The sequence below is a fragment of the Mus pahari genome, chromosome 1, assembly GCF_900095145.1.
Source record: "Mus pahari chromosome 1, PAHARI_EIJ_v1.1, whole genome shotgun sequence".
NCBI classification, from domain to species: domain Eukaryota; kingdom Metazoa; phylum Chordata; class Mammalia; order Rodentia; family Muridae; genus Mus; species Mus pahari.
The window spans coordinates 129,524,719-129,547,059 of record NC_034590.1 but is presented as its reverse complement, the minus strand read 5'-3'; the positions used below and the strand labels follow the sequence as shown (position 1 = coordinate 129,547,059).

General features: G+C 40.7%; 1 protein-coding gene across 2 annotated transcripts in view; it reads left to right on the top strand.

Annotated features, from left to right (window-relative positions):
* Pcsk5 (proprotein convertase subtilisin/kexin type 5) overlaps window positions 1-22,341 on the top strand; it is a 405,046-nt gene that overhangs the window by 314,221 nt on the left and 68,484 nt on the right. For both annotated transcript variants that reach the window (XM_029535426.1, XM_029535430.1), the window contains exons 21-24: window positions 1,473-1,575; window positions 10,871-11,007; window positions 14,582-14,788; window positions 15,917-15,985. In XM_029535426.1, the coding sequence (XP_029391286.1) occupies window positions 1,473-1,575; window positions 10,871-11,007; window positions 14,582-14,788; window positions 15,917-15,985 (516 nt within the window). The remainder of the gene's footprint in view (window positions 1-1,472; window positions 1,576-10,870; window positions 11,008-14,581; window positions 14,789-15,916; window positions 15,986-22,341) is intronic.

The window sequence follows — 22,341 nt, the reverse complement described above, 5'->3', positions numbered from 1 at the left end:
CTGAGGCAAGTGGATCACAAGTTCCAGGGCAGATTGGCCTGTACAATAAGACCCAGGGCAGCCTAACCTGTATGGTGAGACACTGGGTAAAACTAAGCAACAAAAATGCACAAAATAATTGAATGAATAAATGTTTTATTCTCTGGCTCATTCTATCTTTGCCTAAAACCTATCTCTGTAAAAGTGTCCCTCTCCCTCTCCCTCTCCCTCTCCCTCTCCCTCTCCCTCTCCCTCTTGATTACCCTCACGCCCCGCGCCCCCCCGCCCCCCCAGTCTCCCTCTCCCTCTCCCTCTCCCTCTCCCTCTCCCTCTCCCTCTCCCTCTTGTCACCTTTCTGTTCTCATGAGAGTTGGACATATCCTATCTCTAACTCATTTGGAGAAAATCTTTCTCTGATTTGTCACTTTCAAATGTGGCTGCTTCCTTCTGCAAACCAATTCTACCTTAAAGGTATGTACTAAGGGCATGTCTACATTCAAACCAGAGGGATTAGGGTGTGTGCTATCCCACCCAGATCACACAGACCTAGAAATATTTTTGAGTACGAGCCCTTGCCAGAGTAGCCATGTTGCTGGATTAAAATTGCTCTACAGTGGGAAAGAACAAGGACAACATGTCCCATCCTCATCCAGCTGAATGTAACTATAGTAACGAACACTATCAGTAATCTTAGAGCATCATTGAGGTGGCTTGACTAACCCATGAATGGGTCATCCTACCTCACCACTCCAGGTGGTTCTCACATTGACAAACTCCAGATGATTAAACAGCTGTCAAATTCAAGAGTGGGATGAGGCCAAGTGAAGGCGATGGTTCTGCCAGAATCTGGACATCATTTTATTCGAGGATTATGTGTTCTCAAACAACAACAAAACGTGGTATTTTGAATCTGGCTGAAGAAACCTCTCAGACTGTTGTGATTTGGGGTTTGATTGTTGTTATTTGGTTTGGATTTTCATAGTGACAAGGGAGAAGAGCTGCAGTGTAGGTGTAGGAGGCTTGGATTCATTGAGTGCCACCATGTCTTTGATGCCTTTGGGCAGGTCGACCTCTCTCTACCCCCTTTGCTGTGGGAGTGATTTCCTATGTTCAAGAGAAATTTGTAAAGCTGCACTGAGTTCTGTGGAGGGATCAGATATGTACTCCTATGGGAAAGATAAACTTTCCAGCTGAATGAACAACCCTGTTCTGTTTCTTTACTGGAAATCTTTAAGGAAAACATCTAGTCCACATCTGCCAAATTTCAGTCAAAACACTATGTCTATTCTTTCCCTAAGACTACAATCCTTTCCCTTATAGCATGCTTAGACAAAATGTGGGTGTGGCCTGCCACTGGATGACTTGAAACATTGCCATGCCTTGTGTTATTTCTACTGTTCAAGTAGCCAGCAAGAGCTCTGGCTAATCCCCTACGGTCAGCTCTGGCAGGCTTAATATGTAGAATAAAGTAAACAGCTACATTTGTTCCACAGGAGAATACATTGATGAGCAAGGCCACTGCCAAACCTGTGAAGCCACATGTGCCAAGTGCTGGGGACCAAATCAGGAAGATTGTATCAGCTGCCCCATAACAAGGTGAGTGACTTCTTAGTGATTCCTAGAGGTGGATGTATTGATCACCTTAGTGGCACCTAATTAGACTGTTAAACACAGGACCCAAACTCCTTCCAATGACACAGATATTACCTATGGTCTGGCCACAACCCACCTCTGTAGCATCCTTTCCCATGAGGTTCAATACCCTTGGCAAAATATCCTACACATTCATCCCTCAAACAGCATTTCCATTTTCTGATATATACATACATATATACATATATATATATATATATATATATATATATATATGAATTTATTATAAAGATGAGTATATATGTACTCCTCTCTATAATCAATTCAATACCATATAATAAATATATATACATGTATATACTCATTTCTCTAATCAATTTAAGGGAAACCTATTGTGTAAAGACATTTCTGACCAGTTACTAGCAGAATTAGCATTCCCTCCTTCAAAAAAATTACAATGTTTGTTAAGTTATTATTTATGTATATGTGTTCTATATCCATACACACATGGACCTACAGCACTTGCATGGAGATCATAGGACAAAATATGGGAATGAATTCTCTCCTTCTAACACGTGAGTCCTGGAGATCTAACTCAGGTTATCATAGCATGTCTATCAGAGCATGTGTAGCCCTTATAAATGTCTGGAAGACATATGTTTCCAAATGCTTGTCTTCACTAGAGGATGAGTTTCTTGCGACCTTACATTTGCCTCTCCTTCCCTAGTATAGTGTAAGGAAAATAGAGGCACCACTACATGTCAAACAGAAATAACAAGCAATGGAATGAGCAACACTGCTAATCTAACAGATATATCCAATAGAGAGGATTGAATGCCTAATATATTTTTAACTGCTGCTCCTCTGATCTAGCTCTTAATAATTGGAAGCTTCTGGGTGTTTGAATGAATGCCTTTAGCAAAATGTGTAAGAAGCTGTCTCTCCTCTCTCTCTCTCTCTCTCTCTCTCTCTCTCTCTCTCTCTCTCTCTCTCTCTCTTGGATAAGAATATTGTCATAGAGGGGGTACTTTGCAACCCACTGAGACACAGCCTCTGTACAAGGGTCATTCTGTCCTCATTCTTCCTCAGGACTGTGACATCCCTATGAGCATGGGCTGTGCTGTATGTGATCAGCATATAGCAACAGTTTTATAAACATTTTCTTGTTGCACTGTGTGTCATCAAGACCATGAGTTTGATTGCCAGACGAATTCCCTTAGAAGAAGGAGGCAAGAAATAAAAGACAAAGGCCAAAAGGAAGGATGGAGAGAGAGAAGGAAGGATGAAAGGGCAAAGAACAAGGAAAAAAATAGAAATCTCAAGGATTCCCAATGCTACCATGAGAATGCTTTCTTGTTTTAATTAAGAAAATGTAATATGTTCTGCTGATTATTATACTATATTGCCCACATTCCATTCTCACCATCTATCTTAATAATATCATTCACAAAATATTTTTCCAGAATCTAGTTCTTATGCTTTACATTTTATTTATAATATTTTCTTTGCCATGTTTCCTTGTTTGTTTTATCTTTCATGACTGATAGTTTTGAAGATTCAATAGGCCTGTTGTTTTCAAGTATTAAGACATTTATCTCCCTTTTTAAATTATTTGTTTCTCTTGGCAAAATACTTCTTTTAGAATGTCATACAATGTACTTTAATCATATTCACTCTCTTCTTCATTCCCAGACCCACCCCTCAACTTGGTGATTTATTTCTCTACTCATCAAGTCCAATTTGTGCTGCACATATATCATGGATATGTGGTCTTCTGCTGGGGTTTGGCCAACTTACCAGGGGCAACATTTTTTTCCTTTTAATTATTTTATTAGATATTTTCTTCATTTACATTTCAAATGCTATCCTGAATGTCCCCTATACCCTGCCCCCACCCTGCTCCCCTATCCACCTATTCCCACTTCTTGGCCCTGGCGTTCCCCTCTATGGGGCATATAAAGTTCAGGGGCAACATTTTTAAAGAAAAATTACTTTCTCTTCCAGTATCTACAAGTAGCCAATAACTCCTCAACCAGAGGTGGGACTTCATGTTGACCTCCCTGTCCATGATGAGATTTTTGTCTTACTTCAGCTTGCACTGGGGCTTATGCATGCTGTCACCATCACTCTGAGCTTGTATCTTCTCTGCCATGTATGAAGGACATTCTCTTACTTCAGCTTGCACTGGGGCTTGTGCGTGCTGTCAGAATCACTTTGAGTTTATGTCTTCACTGCTGTATATGAGAGGCACTGTTTGATTATGTTTATCCACAACCTCTGGCTCTTTATAGTCTTTATTTCCCTTCTTCTGCTATGATTACTGAGCCTTGGGAGGAGTGGTTGTGATATAGATGAGCCATATGTGGCTGAGCATTCTGCAGTCTCTTATTCTCTGTACCTTGCTAGTTGTGTGTATCTCTGTTAATCACCATCTACTGTGTATAGAAGCTTCTCTGGTGAGAGTAAAGAGATGAATTAATGGGTATAATGATGCCATTAGGAACTGGCTTAACATACTGTCCTTTCAACAGAATATTAGTGTTAGGTTCTTTTTTAGTTCCCATGACCCATGGAACCACAGGCTCTTTGCCTGATAATAGTGCCAGGGATGGTGGCCTGATAATAGGTCCATGAATGAGTTTCATGATGTTCTGGACTTAAATCCAATCAGAAAGTGATTGGTTACTCCCATAATATTCATGCCACGATTGCACCAATGGGCATGTCCTGTCAGGCTAGATGTTACTGTAGCTCACAGGACCACGGCCGGGAAAGAGTGATGATTACTTTTCTCCTTCAGTGATATATATATATCACCTCACAACAGTAACCAGTAAGGATGAAGCATCCAATTGAGTACCAGCTAAATTTCTCCATGTGTTATGTCTTAAGTACGTTGTGTCTTCAGCAATGGGCTCTTACTATTGAGTTCTTCAAAGTAACCAATAGCATTTACAATAGCCTGTTTAGAGGTCTATGAGGCTTCACTGGACAATAACTCCAAAAGAGTCAACCCATTCCTTGCACTAGGTCTTTTATTTGTTACCCTGTGGTGTCTAGTTAGGGCATTGTAATCCTGTTATAACTCCATTTTAACTCTTCTCCTATATGTGTATAATATAATTTGCCTATATCTGAATCTATACCTATACTTATACAGTAGGAACTTGCTACAGAAGTGGGTGTGTTTCCTTATGATTTTTTCAAAAGATCATTGGTTTATCTCCCCCATATATCCTTCTCTACCATGTGCTTCCATTTCTTACTCAAATTTAACCCCTTCTGTCCCATTAATCCCCTTTGAGCCTATATACCATTTGTTTCTATAACCCCTGACTTGGACCTCCCCACCATGGCCCCTTACTAAGTTCCAGAACTCTATGGTTATTCCAAATGAAGAAAAAATATCTGAAAACTCAAAGGCAATATCCACAAATGAGAGAGAAAAATATAATGTTTGCCTTCCTGAGTCTGGGTTACTTCACTCAGAATGATAATATCAGTTTCATCCACAGCACAATTTCACTTTGCTTCAGTCGAATGGCTAAAATCAAAAGAACAAATGATGAAAAATGCTGGCAAGAATGTGAGGAAAAAATACTTATTTACTGCTGGTGAGAATGGAGCAGTCATATGATCCAACTTTAACACTATTGGGCATAAACCCAAAGGAGTCTATATCTTATTACAGAGATACTAGTTCATCAATGTTCCTTGCTGTCATGAAGTCAACCCAGATGTCCATCAACTGATGAATGGATAATGAAATATGGTACATTTACACAATGGAATATTATTCAGTCATCATGAGCATGAAAGGGAGGTCATTTAGTATAGCATGGACAATTTATCAGTGGCCACACTACTGAGGAAAATGATAATCCTTCCTCTAGTCACCATTAACTGTCAATAGAGGATAGAGGAAGAACTTCATGAGCCCTTTCTTCTTCCATATTGAATATTGACAGACCCAATCTTTTTCAGGTCTACTGTGAATAGCCTCAGGTGTAGTAAATTCATGAGTACATTGGCCATATCATGTCCAAAAGATACCATTTCACGGTCATCTTCCCCCATTTCTTTCTGTTCCTCCATAGTGTTCCCTGAACCACTGGAGGGTAATTATTTAGATGGCTCATTTAGGACCAAGTCATTTATTCTCTGCACTTTAACCAGATGTCTCTGTATTAACTGTAGTCTAAAAGAAGATCCTCTAATGAGTGAGAGCTGAAGTAATTGATAGGTGTGAAGATAAGTATTTAGAAGGCAGCTTGATACCATGAGCATTTAGCAAATTTAAAATAGTATGTTTCCAAATGCCCTATAACCTCATTAGAATTGAGTTCCTAATGAGGCTAGGAATGAGTTCCAGGTATAAGTTCCCTTCAGTGCAGCAGGTATTACATCCATTCAGAAAGCAGTTGATTACCCTATACCAGCTGTGCCACTATTGCACCAGCAGCCATGTTTTGTCAGGCTGGTCATTGTTGGGTCTGGCAGGCTTCACAGTTGGGTGAACTGCTGATGACTTCCTGTGAGCATCCACAAGACTATTTTCTAAGTGTTTCTAGAATAAAACCTGTAAATAGTGAGTTTTCTTTAAAGAAACTTCAAAGTATACTTTAAGATAAAGTCATGATCACAACTAAATCCTGTTCTTCTAACCCCCATTTGTATTACTGTGAATGATTAAATTGCCTTGTATGTTTGAATATCTTTGAACACTTGTCTAATGATGCAATTATAATCATCCAGTACACACTGGAGGATACATGATTATCCCTAGCACAATAGAAATGAAAAGTGAGAAAACCATTCTACCACCATAAATGACTACTTAAAAAAAATATAGGCACAGGGACAACCATGGCAGTGAAGGCAAGGCAGGCTTTGAAGTCTATCCTGACTACATGGGGAGACCCTGTCTCAAGAGAGAGAAAGAGAGAGGAGGAGAGAGAGAGAGAGAGAGAGAGAGAGAGAGAGAGAGAGAGAGGAAGGAAGAAAAGAAAAGAAAAGAAAAGAAAATAGGACATTTTGGAGGTTTTGCTTGTGAAGTATACTGTTAGTTTTTGAATAAAGGAATGCACACAGACAAATCTTGAATCAGAGTATCTACCTAANGACTACATGGGGAGACCCTGTCTCAAGAGAGAGAGAGAGAGAGAGAGAGAGAGAGAGAGAGAGAGAGAGAGAGAGAGAGAGAAATCTAGGCCTGTTGGCATAAAATGAAAAGTTATACTATTAGGACATTTTGGAGGTTTTGCTTGTGAAGTATACTGTTAGTTTTTGAATAAAGGAATGCACACAGACAAATCTTGAATCAGAGTATCTACCTAACAAAATACTGTTCCTAGGATCAATTTCTTCTCTTTGCTCTAAGCATCCTTTCCTCCCTCACATCTTTCTTCTTTGATGTTAGCTGTATACACACATGGCCAAGAAATGGTAATGGAGCATGGCAACAAAGTACTTGACTTCTTAGTTTTCTGGTATTTTTCCCTGAAGGGAGTTAAAAAGATAAAAAGAAAGGAGTTATCTGGAAATAAGGTGATGTTGACTTATTTGTTCTTGAGAAAATGGCAAAGTATTTCCAAAGATTTCCCAGATCAGTTTCTTGGCTCATTTGGAGCTGCTATAACACAATACTTGAGACTGGATAAATTATAAACAATATAGCTGTGGCTGAATGTTACTGGGAACTGGGACATGTATGTACATGACACTGGCTTCTGGTTAATGCCCTGGTGCTGGGTCACCCTACTGCTGAAAGTAGAAGACAAGAGAGAGTGACAGTAAGAGAACAAAAGAAAGCTAGACCTGCTTTTATGGCTCCTTCCCATGATCACATCATCAATCCAGCTATTGTGTAAGACTCCTCACTACTTACTCCCCTCATCTTAAACCCTACTTCACAACGTTATCACCTTGGAGACAAAGTTTCCAACACATACATGTTGTAGAACATATCCAACCCATAGTAAGTGGAATCCACGCAAAAAAAAAAAAAAGTCAAAAATACTTGCTTTATATTTAGCTCTGAGATATATACAGAGTCCAAAGGCTCTTTAGGACACTGTCCCTGCCATTGAGGTCACAGTCAAGGGATGCTAACACACTCAAAACAAGCAAGAGTGAGGGAAATTCAGTACCCTGACATTTAAGGCAAGAGTTGGACCCAAGAAGGGGTGGACATTTGCCAGGTGCTGGAGCAACAGAGGACACAGCCTCTGTCCAGCCATGGAAGGGGGGAGCTACCTTGGGTGGAATAGCCTCGTCTCTAGAGTCCCAACCTTAGAATTCCTGGTGATGTTTCCCCACTTTAAAACTCACTAGAGGCCAATGTGGTTTCTATCTCATGAATGAGGATAGTTAATGGCCTGGAGATAGAATTTTTAGTAGGCTTACTTCCAGAATAAGACAAGATGGAAAACAGTGAAGAAGGAGATGGACTAGGGACAGGAATGACAAATAACCTGGAGAGCTGGTCTCCAAGGGTTTGTCTTTTTCTGGTTTTTAAGCCACTGCATTCTACAATTTTTTTAATTTAAGAATTTAATTCTGAAGTTGTTTTACTAAAAACCAGGGAAAAAAAAACTAAATAAAATAGAGACAGAGTCCCACTCTTTAGGTTAGATTGGCCTTGGAAACACACGTCTTTCTCAAACTCATAGAAATCCTCCTGCCTCAACTTCTCCAGTGCTAAGATTAGAGGTTTGATTCACTATCCCTGGTAAAAATCAGAAATTTAGAAATCACCTGCATATCCTATGGTTTCTGTTTACATTTCCAATTACCTTTGGTTGGGCTCCTTAAAGACAACTTAAAATGTGAAACAAGCCCCTTAGTTCTGTATGTAACATGCACAGCTCTAAAATGCTATGGTCCTAAGTGCTGAAGCCTACTTTCTAGCCCAGCCTCAAAGGAGTATAAGGTAGATAAAACTAAATTAAAGTATCTGGAAGTTACCGTTGCTCTTATACAGCCTTAAACATAGAAACATTGATCTGTTTCTATGAAAATATGGGGAGAAAAGACTTTTTATAAAGTCTCATTCCATTAAAACACTAAAACACCAAGCAGTTGTGAGAAATGCCCTTGTGATGGTTTTAATCAAGCCAAGCTAACGATCGGCACACAGGACAGTCCTGACTCACCCAGCTCTTCTGTTAGGACTCATGTCTATCTTTGACATGGACAGCCATGTGTGTGAGTGTTGCTTTAAAGCTGGGACACAGTCTGCAGGAGATCAAGAAGATTCCTACTTCCAGTGGTGCTGAGTCTGGTGAGCAGAACCTGAGGGACCAGGGAGTCCAGAGTAAGTTGCCCTTTTATGTTCAGTTGTAGACTTGAGTCCCATTCTATTTCCAATCTGATGTAAATGACACAGCAATGGGAAGGGTGATTTACTCCCCAGCTTCCTCCAATCCTGGGAGTGCTTTAATCAGCTCCACAGCAAATGGTTGGGTCGAGATATTAAGCAGTGGCTTTTAGACAAGCCACACCAGGAAAAATGACCGGAATGGTGAGAGGTAGTACAGACAAAGGAATTTTTCTTCTCTTTGATGATCCTCTCAGTTCCTAGAACAGGTAGTACCCTTAGGGACATGGACTCCACTCAACTAACCATATAGTCAACAAGAACAAATATTACTTTAAGGAAACTCTACAAAACACCAGTTTGGCATCATCTACATTACCTAGACTCAATTCGCAAACTCCACAGTAATCCAGATGTTCACAGAGCAGTGGCTCTCCAAGTGTGATCTCTACAGGATCCACAGGAAATGGGATTAGCATACCAAAGAAACATTAGAAGAACTGTGATTATTACAGACCCATCACAATGGCTACCCAACTGACAGATGAATTGATGTAAAAATGGGTTCTATTTACAAAATTGAATATTATTCATATTCAGCCATAAAGAGGAATGAAATCCTGCCATTAGCAGCAAAATAGAAGGGACCAAAGGACATTGCATTTAGTGACCTAAGCCATACTCAGAAAGACAAACACCACTGCATAGTATTACACTTGTATGAGGAGAGTAAAATTAGTCAAACTAAATGTAGACTGGAGGTGAGGAAGGGTGGAGAGGGAGGGAAGACTGAGAACTGTGTAAGTAACAGAGAAAAAGGAGATGTTTTGGCATCCCACAGCAGAGCGGGACTACCAATCCCCAGTTGTAGATTTTGTGAAGATTCAGACTAGAGGAGGCTGAGGATGCCCATGATAAGGAAGTGACAAGAAGGTAGGAATGGTAAGTGTGCAGATGTCATCAACAGAGGCTAAGCACTGAAATGCCACACTGGGCTTCAGTGACATGTCACTACATTCGTGTTCATGAAAACAAAATTTAACTGATGAGTAAATAATTAAAAGTTTTCTAAATGTGTGCCCTCTGGATCAGTAATGTTGGCACCACCGGAAACATTGTTAGAAATGCAATTTTCCAATCTTTTTCCTGAGCTCGACTGAATTAGAGCGTCTGGAGGTGCGACCCTGGCCCCTCTTTCATCTGTTCACATTACCTAGCTGATTCCTACATTTATTTCATCAACATTTTGTGTTTTACCAAGCAGAGTGCTTGGATTCGGTTGACTTAATCCCATCTGCTCTTATGATTACCCTGCAGAGGATGAAGCCCAAACACAAAAATATCAGCAGTGACACCATGATATAGATTGCACACATATAAAACCAAAGGTTTTAGGGGGCCATTTTCTAAGTGTTGTTTCAGGCCTTCGGGGGGGGGGGTGTTTGCAATTATGATTAAGAAACAGAGGTCATGAGACTCCATGTGTGAGCAAATAAAATCTGAGTTCATATGCTCGCAATATGCATAAGGCGGTTTTCTGGATAGCATCTAACCTTCAGAATAGTGCTTCATTATACACTTCCGGCACACTTAGATATGACACACGCAATGTGGGCATGTTGATAACAAAAGGAAGAAAGCTTTCTCCAAGGCCTCAGGATTCGGCAGCCCATTTAGTATCTTGCAGGGCAGAGACTACATCTGATACTGACTGGATTTGGTAGAGCCTTCATCTGGGTGGGCATCAGTTGGGAGCAGATTTGGGATCATATCCCTAACCAGATTCTGGTTAGCTTGCTGTTGGATCTTTATATTGGGCCAAGGATGGGTACATGACTAATATCTCCCAGGCCCTGAGATGATCTGTCCCAGGCATCACTCGTGTTTCTGGAGCAGTGGAACAAATCTGTACAGTGAAACATGACTCTGGGCCCTTCAGAAGTCCTCCCAGTGAATTCTAATACCCTGCACGTCCTCCAGGGTCTTCGATGATGGTCGCTGTGTTATGACCTGTCCCTCCTGGAAGTTCGAATTTAAGAAGCAATGCCATCCGTGCCACCACACTTGCCAAAGATGTCAAGGGAGTGGCCCTTCCAACTGCACCTCGTGTAGAGCAGGTGAGGACATTTGCTGTAGGCTCCTTCCTCGTCCCAGTCTGTTCTCTCACAAACCAGCATTTGTTTTGGCTCAGAAACCTGAGAAAGGACTGAGGTTCTGAGCAGACAGCAGCTGTTCGTGAAGGCACCAGTACAACCTGAAGGCTCGTTTGCTGCCAGGACACAAAAACCTTGTTCACATAGCCACACATGTTGACTCACCGCCCCTAAGGAGATGAGAGAAGTGAAGAGAGAGAGGTCTTCTCCGGGAAGCAAAAGCAGAAAGCATTAAGTGTGTGGTCAAGCATGAGGAGCACAGTAAAGCCAAGCTTTGTTGTGGGAGACCTGAGAAGCTAGGGAATTAAGCAAGACACATATGGTCCCTCAAACTAGCAATGCATTAAGGGTTATGTGAGGTCTGAGAGCTGAGCTAAGCCATTTAGACAGCAAGGTAATCAATTCACTCAAGACAGATGTGACCTTTCCGGTCCAGTCTGAGTTACTCTCAGGGTTTCCACCATCCCTGGGGGTAGGCCACGCCCTCCAAGTTCCTCTGCAGTTTAACCCTTGACACTGCTGCAGCCTCCTTTTAGGCCTGCCCTCTATTTCAGCTTCATAGGAACTACAATCACATTATTTTGCTTATAGAGTAGAGTTTGAGTGTGAAGCAAATTTAAATGTTGTGTCATTTTAAAGAAAGGAAATGTGGACTTTTGGTCCCTGGTGGAAGGCTGGATGGTGTTGCTGTCCTGGACGCATCTTTCCCACAGATTTTTTTTTTTCAGGCTGAAGCCTCCAACAGGCTACTCTGCATTTCTCTGCAATCTCTACTGTGCCCAGTTGTCTCGCCAACCCCAAGAGGATGGTTCTTCTGACCTCCATCATACTTACACCACTTGTCTAGTCAGAGAGGCTTATTTGTCTTTATTGTTACCTACAGAAAAACCAAGAAAAATGAGAAAAAATGACAATATGTTGGATTGGCAGGAATACAGAAACTGGGCCCCTGCCTACTCCCCTTTTATATACCTTACCACATCTCTGGTGTGGACATATCTAGCTTGTCCATAAAGACTCTACAGCCAACACAGAAGAGCAGGGTATAAATGATTTCATCCCTGCTTCCTGATGTGGTCTGAGCATGAGGCAACATCTGGCACAGAGACTGTGCACACACGGCAGGTAAGGGAGAGCGCACCTTGTTCAGGAGGAAGGCCCTCAAGACTAGCTCTAAGGAAATGCACAACTGTCCCATCCTCCTACATACGTTTATTAAGTAATTGTTTATTTTTAACAAGATCTCCTGTATCCTAAGCTGGCCTCAAACTCACTAGATAGCTGGGAATAACCTTAAGTTTCCAGTCTTCCTACTCCAACCTCCCAAATGTTGGGCTTGTAGGCATGCACCACTAGGCCTGGTTTTATACAATACTTGGGTTCAAACATAAGGCTTTACATATGCTAAGCATGTTCACTACAATTGAACCCCCAGCTTTCTAACTAACTAGAGGATTCTTAGTCACTTCACTTCTTTAAGCCTCTTTTTATTTGTTTTTTTTTTTTAAATAAAAAGAACAAATGGGCTTTTAGACTCATTTCCCATAAAGTCCTTAATATCTCAACATATGTCACAAAATTAGAACAAAGGTTAGATTCTAAGAAAATATCAGATCGTCTAAGCATCTTGCTACTCCTTATACCAAGCCATTTGAGAAGGAGTTCAACAATTCTTCCATATTTTCTGCTTGAAGAACTCTATCTAATCTATCATCTTAAATATTAAATCAAATTAAATATTAAATATTAATTGTACAAGTTACTAGTAGATGCAATGGAGAATACAGTAAACCAGAGCACGTGATAGCTAACCCGTTTCATAACTTAACCTGATTGAGAAATGCCTAGTAGATTATTAAAGGAAATCTTTGGGTGTTTCTGTGAGAGCATTTCAGGGAAGGATTAACTGAAAGGGACCTAGGACCCTTAATGTAAGCCGAACCCTCCCAAAAGCTGGGGTCCAGAGGGAGTGGCAGAGGGGGAGGAGTGAGAAAGCCACTGTGTAGGAATTCTTCTCTAGGGTGTGGCTTCCAGGAAGGAAGCTTCTCTGCCCCTCCACACCCTCCCTACCCGGATGCACTGACACCTTTGAAAGTGAGAGCCAGGCAAGTCCTCCATCCCTTTTAGTGTTATGTCCGGTATATCTGTCACTGTAAAGAAAAAACTGACTTGCTATCAAGGCGTTTACAGAATAATGAGGTTTGTCCTCACATACTGAACAATGAGAAACTATCAGATAAGGACCAATTGAGCAGTCAAAAGGCTGCCATAGGTTATTTCCATAGGTGATGAGCAGAGGTTTGCCAGAGAGGGTAACTGTTTACCAAGCCCTTATTTAACATGTTCTCTGCACAAGAGAAGCTCAGACTAGTGCAGCAAGGCTAGCCTCTGCCTTCAGATTACTGTGCTGAAACTCAATGCTTCATTTCAAGAAACTCCACAAAGGAAACTTCAATGAAAAGCTTAAGCATCAGGAAGCTCATGTCCAACGTTATACTGACTTTCCATTTCTGTCCTTCCAACAAAGCAGTAGCGTTGTCTTTACCCATACACTTGGCATCCCTGCAGCCTGAAGGTCAATGCTTTGAATACCCATGTGGTTACTGTGGTTACTCATATGCTGAGTGAACACTAGACTCATGTCATTCTATGCAACACTGATCAGCTGCTCTTCAGAGTCAGGGCCATATGGGAAATCTAATACTCAGTAGAAAGAGTAGATGCATACCCAGAACACACTGAACATTACAATTCCCCAAAGCTGGGAGTCAGAGGCTCCTAGGTAGACATGTAGTATTAATCTTGGTGTTGCTTTTATAAAATATTTATGGATGTTTATAATCCTCTGTAACTGGTCCTGATCTTTTTCTAACTGATTAGATTTTTCTATTCTCTCCAGGAATAAATTCCCCTGTTCTGTCATGCTGGGAAATTGCTGATTCTTTTCTCATAGAGCCTAGTGTTGACAGAAATAAAACCCTTAGGGATGACGTGGGGGAGTTGTGGAGGTATGCTTGATTTAGGGTGTCAATAAGGCTGTTCTTAGAACAATTAGTAGCTTTGCAAAATCCCAGACGTTAGTCAGCACAAGCATGTGATTTTAATAATGATTGCAAATCATTGCAAAATTATACTTTTGTCAAAGGTATCTGCCACGAAGCACCTGTTTATTCTTATGGCAGCTCTGTAGCCCCCAAGTCTGAAGGGGTTTACCTTTACCAAAAGGAGCCCTAGGGAGAGTTAAACACATTTAGAATCGTAGCTACCCACAGGGTATGGTTTGTGGCTTTACAATGACATCTCAAATAGAAGTTGTTCACTCAAATATATAAAATGGTGTAAAATGATTTCCTGCAAGGAAACTTCTCAGCAATAAGGATATAGATGTTGCACTTTTTATTAAATCCATTCTGATGCTCTTGGTCCCCTAGGAACAAAAGCACTGAGTTGTTTCTCTTTTTAATAAAACATCCTATGTTATATGGGTTCCATGGCTGCTTTTCCATTTCCTCTTTCTCATGCCCTTCTAACTGGTCAGACAAGCATGGTCAGAAGCATTTCCTGTACCACGGGGAATGTCTGGAGAACTGCCCTTTGGGCCATTATCCTGCCAAGGAACATGCCTGCCTACCCTGCCCAGACAACTGTGAGCTTTGCTACAACTCACACGTCTGCAGTCGATGCATGAGTGGCTACATCATCGTGCCCACCAACCACACCTGCCAGAAGCTGGAGTGCAGACAAGGTGAGGCTTCTCTGGGACCCTTCTCAGCACCAGGACGTGGGATGAGTATACCGATGGACCTCAAGGAGGCTTTGACTACCTTACTTTCAATCATCGTGGTGTTATAGGAACACTTAGAATGACTATCTCAGTAAGCAAGTGGAGCTTGTCCCCAGCTTCACAACACTTCCTTCTACAACATGTCTCCAGACAACAGAGAAAAGCTGGGGTCCAAATCTCAAGGTCTTGGTCAACAGTTTCCTCCTTAATTACTAGGTATTAGACCCTGGGTAAAATGAGCCTAATTTCTCCATAAAGGGGATGACATAACACAAAGGAAAATTGCCATGAGAAGCAAGGCGAATTCAGTCTGCCTAAGCCTGCTTGAAATGTTTGAATGTTCTGTGAATTGTATGTGGTTGTTAGTGTTCAATTCCTTTGTTATAGTAGAAGAAGATAAATTAGACATCATTGACTATGTTTGGTCCTCCATGTATGTAAGCACTCCTCTACTTAAGGATGATGGCTGGCCCATGGCTGAAGATAGCTTCAATATATTTTAAATTAAGCACTCCTTCTATTTCTCCTCCCCATTTACAGAGATAGTAGTTATATGTATTTTAAATATGTTTAGTAGGTCAGATATGAAGTTTGTCCATTTACATATCTAATTCCATTTTCTCAGACATGGAACTAATTATTTAATAAAATCTAATCTACTAGATTGACTATAAAATTAGTTAAATAGCTAATCGTGGTTCATGGTGGCTCCTAGCTGCAGTCTCAGTATTCAGGAAAGTAAGGCACTGAGCTTAATGCCAGGTCAGCCAGAGCTACATAGCAAGACCCTGTCTCACAAAACAAAGCCAAACAAGCCAACAAACAAACAAGAAAACAAGCGAACAAAAGACTAGTTATACGAAATATAGTCCAAACCTTTTGTATCTTACCCACTTGAGTGCTACAATCTGTTAAATTAATATAGGATTTTAAAGTATATGACATCCTTCTTCAAGAATGGTTTGGGGCTTCATAATTGTTCTGTGAGTCACTTAAAAATAAGCCACACACCAGCATGACTTCATAGGAGCGAACATGCCTTCACCCAGTGGACCTGAGCCATGTTTCCCATTTCCTCTCACTGTACAGGTGAATTCCAAGATTCTGAATATGAAGAATGCATGCCCTGTGAGGAAGGATGTCTGGGATGCACTGTGGGTATGTCATCTTCCTTTGTTACTTACAAAGTTGAAATAGATGTGTCCTTCATCCCACACCCCTATGTTGCCATCGCTCCAGCAAAAAAAAAAAAAAAGTCTTGTCATTGAGGTAATTACCGATGTCTCCATCACCATTCCTAGTACAGACAACATCACAGTGAAGAGATGCTAGGGTGGTAATAGTGTCAAGCTTAAGAAAGGATGGTGGTGTCGTCCCCTGTGGTTGTTAGGTAGTTGATGGGGGAGTAGTTTTCAGCAATCATGTATGAAGGTGCATGACCCTCTGAGTCTTCTTTATTAAGTGTCAAATAAAACCAAAGAGATGCCTGTGGGCTCTAACTCACTTGGAGTGTGTAACACAAAAGCCAGCAGGTAGAGATAGTGAGATCTCCTTTTGTTAAAAATGTAACCTAAGACAATATTTTGAACTATGATGATGGGGAAGTCAAGATTCCCATTACTCAAAGAAAAGCATACATCCTCTGTAGTTCCCAATCCCTTCCTTTCACACCACTGGTGAAGGAATAGGTGGGGTTGGTTTATAGCACATAACATCAGGGAAATGGATGAAAACTGTAAAATAGAGAAGCTATGAAATTTCAAGACTGCACTTCTATGTAAGTCTAGGCAACATATAAAATACAGCATACAGCATCTGTGAAAGAAAATCCCAGCTGGCACAAAGGGACATGGAATAATTTCTCTTTCTGAGGGCTTCTATGGAGACTTTCGGTGCCTTGATTCGAAGACATCTGCATCATCAAAGTCCACGCCAGCATGGGTGATGGCTTATGAAAGTTGGGAAGTCTAGAGTATACAGAACAACGTGCAGGTAGCTCAACAGGCTGAAGAGTCTGCTCTGCCAGCTTCTCAGGGGCCTAAGTCTCTTCTAGGCAGCTAGGTTTGTCTGAGAGCATTTGTCATCAGTCCTTACTGCATATGGATATTTATGGAGAGAAGCCTAGTGAATCTAGTCAGCTGTCAGTTTCAGGGACACACACACACACACACACACACACACACACACACACACACACACGTGTATATGTACATATACATGCATACACATATATGTATATATTATAAGTGCATATATATATATACACAGAGATATATGTATGCATGCATGTGTATGTACATAAGTGTACTTATAATCTATCAATATATACATATACACATATACACATGAGAGGGGCCTAGAAGTGAATCTACACAGTTCCAGGTACTTCCTGAAGCTATTTTGAGATATTTTACTTTCTGAACTTAATGACTTCCCCACAGGATGGACTGTTTCACCTCCCACTGTACACATCCTGTATCTTTCCTCAAAGACACTACACAACAGATAGGAATAACACCAAAGCAACAATGATCCCTGGGAGATTCAGTGTTCAGCCTCTCCCACAGACACAGCTAAAGAGGAGACTGAGGTATAGAAAGAATATCTTATGGGTGGATGAATGCATCACCTGTCAATTAAAAACCCTATGGCTTAGACAGGAAATGGAAGGTGGGACATCTGGGAGGAGAAAGAATTCTGGGATAGAGCCAGGGGTGGAGAGATCAAACTGGAAGATGTGAGGAGACAGGTACATAGTACCTGAGCACAGGTAACCAGCCATATGCAGGTTAAAATAAACAGGTGTCTTAGGTTATGATTTTAGTCAGAGAAAAGCCTAGCTAGATGGCCAAGATATTTGTAAATGTATTTGAGTCTGAGTCCTATTTCTAGGAGCATGGGACTGGGAGGTAGAACCAGGCTTAACTTCAACACCAAGAGGTAACAATTGGACAATGAATTCCATAGCAGACAAAGGCCAACCTCACAGTCCAGAGAGTCTACTGAACTTATACATCAGTCTGATTCACTTTGTAAAGGGCTATTTGAATATCTGACTCATTCCTTCACTTAGACGACTTTCGCTCTCTGCTGCATGATAGGTACTCACTGCAGCACTGGAAATGCAAAGGTGACATGGCAGGCATCTTGTGATAAGGTTGTGCCAGGAGAGACACCTAGAATGAACCTCTTTACAAGGTTGGCCCAGAGTGGAGGGAGGTTCAAGGTACAGCAGGATCACTGGCTAAGGTGACAAGAACATTCAAAATGCTGAGATTTCACATCTTACATTCTAAAATTTCTCTTCATTTACAAAAATTTTTACATATTGAATCATGTGTGTTCTTGGACTGACTTGGCTAATCTTTACCCTGACCTCGTTCCTGAGCCCTTGTGATCTCTCCACCAGAATGAACACCCCCTTCTCCCGTTCATGTGTACGCTGCTATAACATTGGTCTAACATTTGGTATGTGCATATCTTTCTGTCTGATACTAAAGGGCTTGCTTAAGAATAAGCTTGCTTAAGAATAAGCTCTCCTTCTGCATACCCAAGGAACTGAATGGGTTTGTAGCCCCATAGGAGGAACAACAATATGAACTAACCAGTACCACCAGAGCTCCCTTGGACTAAATCACCAATCAAAGAAAACACATGGTGGGACTCATGGCTCTAGCTGCATATGTAGCAGAGGATGGCCTAGTCGGTCATCAATAGGAGGAGAGGCCTTTGGTCTATGCCCCAGTATAGGAGAATGCCAGGAACAGGAAGTGGGAGTGAGTAGGTTGGGGAGCAGAGGGAGAGAGGAGGGGATCGGGGATTTTCTGCAAGGAAACTAAGAAAGTGGATAACATTTGAAATGTAAATAAAGAAAATATCTAATGAGAAAAAAAGAATAAGCTCTCTAACTTACATTGTCTGCTCCGACAAGGAAAGCAGCAGCCCAGGATCATACAGCACACACAGTTGATATGTAAATGTCCCTCTTTTATGATGACTTGGCTTACACAGTTCTGACTCTACCTTGGTGTGACAATGATCTTAGTGTTTTAAATTGGGATCTTTTTCTGCATTGGTAATATGCATACAGAATGTCCTCAGGAGATCACATGCTCATGTCAAAACCAGTACCATTCAGTGTGCTGTGGGGCCAGCAATTCTTCAATATCTTATATGAGATAATCAATGTGTTCTTACAAAATATGCTTGTGTTAGAGGTGCTTGCTCAAGTGTAGCCTAATGTGTTCTGAGACTATATGAGAGAAAGTGTAAGTCCTAGATGCTAGGATATGCCATGATGTTTGGTAGGCCAAGAACACCAAATACGTATTCTTCAGAAGGGTATGTTTCATTTAGAATAGGTTATCCAGACATAACTCCATTTTAAGTACAACAACAAAAAAAAAAACACAATTTTTTAAATATGCATAAATATTTACTTGGTTGAGTTTGAGAGTTTCTCCAGTTTAAAACAGAATATTGGCTTATGAGACTCAGGGGTGCAGAGTCAGTGTTTGCTTTAATTAAATTTTTTATACAGTCCAAGAAGAGGAAAGAAATAGTACAATAAAAATAATTTTCATAGAACATTAGAACTGAAAAATTTTTATAAAAACATGGTTGGTTGCATTTTATAGTTTTAAGAATGTAAGAATGGGAACTTTAAAAGATATGAATAACTTAGCAAGATCAGCCCAAAATTCTTCTTGTGAAATAAAACATCATTCTTTGGAGAGAGTTTCACTTTATTTCATCTTAGCAATGCAGATTCTTTTTGTGAAGGGGTCTAGACGATCTCTGGAGGAATTAAGGACAAGTAAAAGCAGACATTGGAGACATTTTTATCTATGCTATGTCATAAACAGTTGTTGTGGATGCTAGGGATGTTTTGAGAGTTTTGTATTCCTTTTCAGATATTTAGAACACTATAGATTAATGTCTGTGTTTTACGACTAATAAAGGAAAACTCGATTTCCAGGTTGATGAGAATCTCAGCCAGCTCCAGGGATGAGCAAGGCCTTGTCAGTTCAAGACATATTTTCATAAAGGAGACAGAAAACTAACCCATGACGACAAGCATTTGCTTTGTCTGGAGTGAAACGCTGAATTTGATAGTTTAGGATGGAACCGGTGTGCTTTTATTGTTATGGAGTGAGGTTTCTATACTTTATTATGCTGTAAACAAATAACATTTGAATCTTATCCTAAGAATAGTTGATGTCACTTTTTTTTGTCTTTATAAAACAAGTATCTTCAGTTGGCATTTTTCATAAAGGCAAAGCTGGGTGTTTGGGATTATAATTTGATGTTTTGATGTAGCCTTCACAGTTTTCTTTTAATGAATGTAGTAGTAGGTGTAACCTAAGATTTGATGTCCATATCTACTTATCCATTGACTTAACAATGGATTTTAATCAAGTTGTATTTCTTAATAAAAACAGTGTTTGTGTTTTTGTTCCAAAAGACATAATGAAAATCCATTAATTTTTTTTGTTGTTGTTCTTTGAAGGGAATGAAGGAGTGTAGTCTACAGAAACACATAAACTTTTAAAATTTTTAAGCAATTTCCAAAAAGAAATAAATTCCTACAATTTAAATTTCAAGCAAAGAGACAAACTTATGCATAAGAAAAATTCGGACAGGGAGCCTCCAGCCCTGAAGTTTTCCAGAGAGGCAGAGTGATAATGAGACTGTGAGACTGTCTTGGCTGTCCACACAGAAGAGGGTGAGCTACCCTCAGCATGGGGCTTCTACTTGATGACAAGTGTCAGGACATTCTGCCATGGATTTTCCACTATGAAATATACAAATCTTGAAGAAGAAGAAAGTAAACAGAGAAAATCTTGGAGAAGCCACTGGAAATCCAAACCTTGAATTCAATGAATCCATTTAAAATTATTCTTTAGCTGAAGTAGCATAACTGAAAGTTGAAGTGCAACAGACAGACAGACAGACAGACAGACAGACAGACAGACAGACAGACAGACAGAAGGAAAGACAGGTAACTATATGTGGCTGGGGAGTAGAAAGCTTGCCTAGTATATGTGAAACTCTGTAGTCTACCCTTAGCACTTAAATGAACAATTACATAAACAGAATGATGGGCTCGCTTTGGTTTTTCCTATTTGAAATAGGGTACCATGGCCCATGTTGGCCTCAACTTATTATGTAGCTGAGAATGATCTATAACTTCTGATCTTCCTCCATCTACCTCCCCAGTGATGGGATGACAGGTCTATGCCACTACGCTCAGTGGTGATGAGCTCAAACTCAAGTCTTCCTGCATACAAGGCAAATGCCAACAGAGATACATCCTTGGCTCAAGGGTGCTGTCCTGAGGAGGTATTTTAAGGTGAGGTAGACTGACGACTTCACAGTGCTCAAGAGTAGTTAACAGGTAGAGGGGCTGTGGTATAAACAGTAGTGAGAATGCTCTTATAGAGTCCAGGGAGAAGCAAAAGCAGGTCTAACCATAGTGAAGACACCATGAAGAAATGGATAGGTTTTTACATTACATGAGAAAAAATGGCTCTCAGGTATAAGAAATAAAGCTGGCTTATTAGAAGGGATATACTAATTAAAATGACCATGGGTTGCATGATGTCTCCCAGGCAGTCTGTTTTGTTCACCCCAAATACAGAGGCAATAGCAGACCAAGGAAACTGTACCATGAAAGTCCAGCTTGGTGAACTAACGTGTTTATTGGAGGTGCTTAAAGGAACCTGAGTGAAGGGGTTGCTGACAAGATCATGGGAAAGTTACAGTCCACTGCTCAGCAGCTTCCTCTTCACAGACCTCGATAACTATGTACATCCTCAGGGAGGTGTAAGGCTCCTTAAAGCTTATTAGCTTTGTGGGCCTTCTCTTCCTACCAGAAAAGAATGTTAATAAGTCCAGTCTTGTGAGGGTCTCCTCGGGGTATATCATAGTTGCTCTAATTCAAGACAGCAATGAGCACACCAAGCCAGAGGAATGCACAATGCCATAGAACAGTTTTTCACCCATCAGACTAGCATATCAAAAGCACATCAGCTCTCTAGGCAAGGCTGCAGCTCCTTCTGATGGAAATAAATGGTGTAACCTTTGCAGAACATGTGACAAGCTGGATTATAGTGGACCTTATGGCTGCTTCTAGAAATGTAAGCTAAGAACACACTAAAAGCAGTGTGCTCTAGTCTACTTCATTCTTGGGGTTCAGTTCTGAGACTCAATAGATACCCAGCACTTCAGTAATCCAGAACCCTATCATTCAACACCGTTCCATCTAAACTAAGCACCTACCACACACACTGTAGCTCTAACTTAGAATCTGAATATAACAGTGAAACCTGTACAAATTTGTTCTCCCATCATGATTTCAGAGACATGTAATCTTGTAAAGGATCATAGCAATTCCATCCTGCCTCCTGCCTCCTACCTCCTGCCTCGTTCCAATTTCCTTAAGATGGTAAATTACCTTTTCTCTTGGAAACATTTTTGGTTTCTCTTTGGTATAACTGAAACACAAGTCTTAC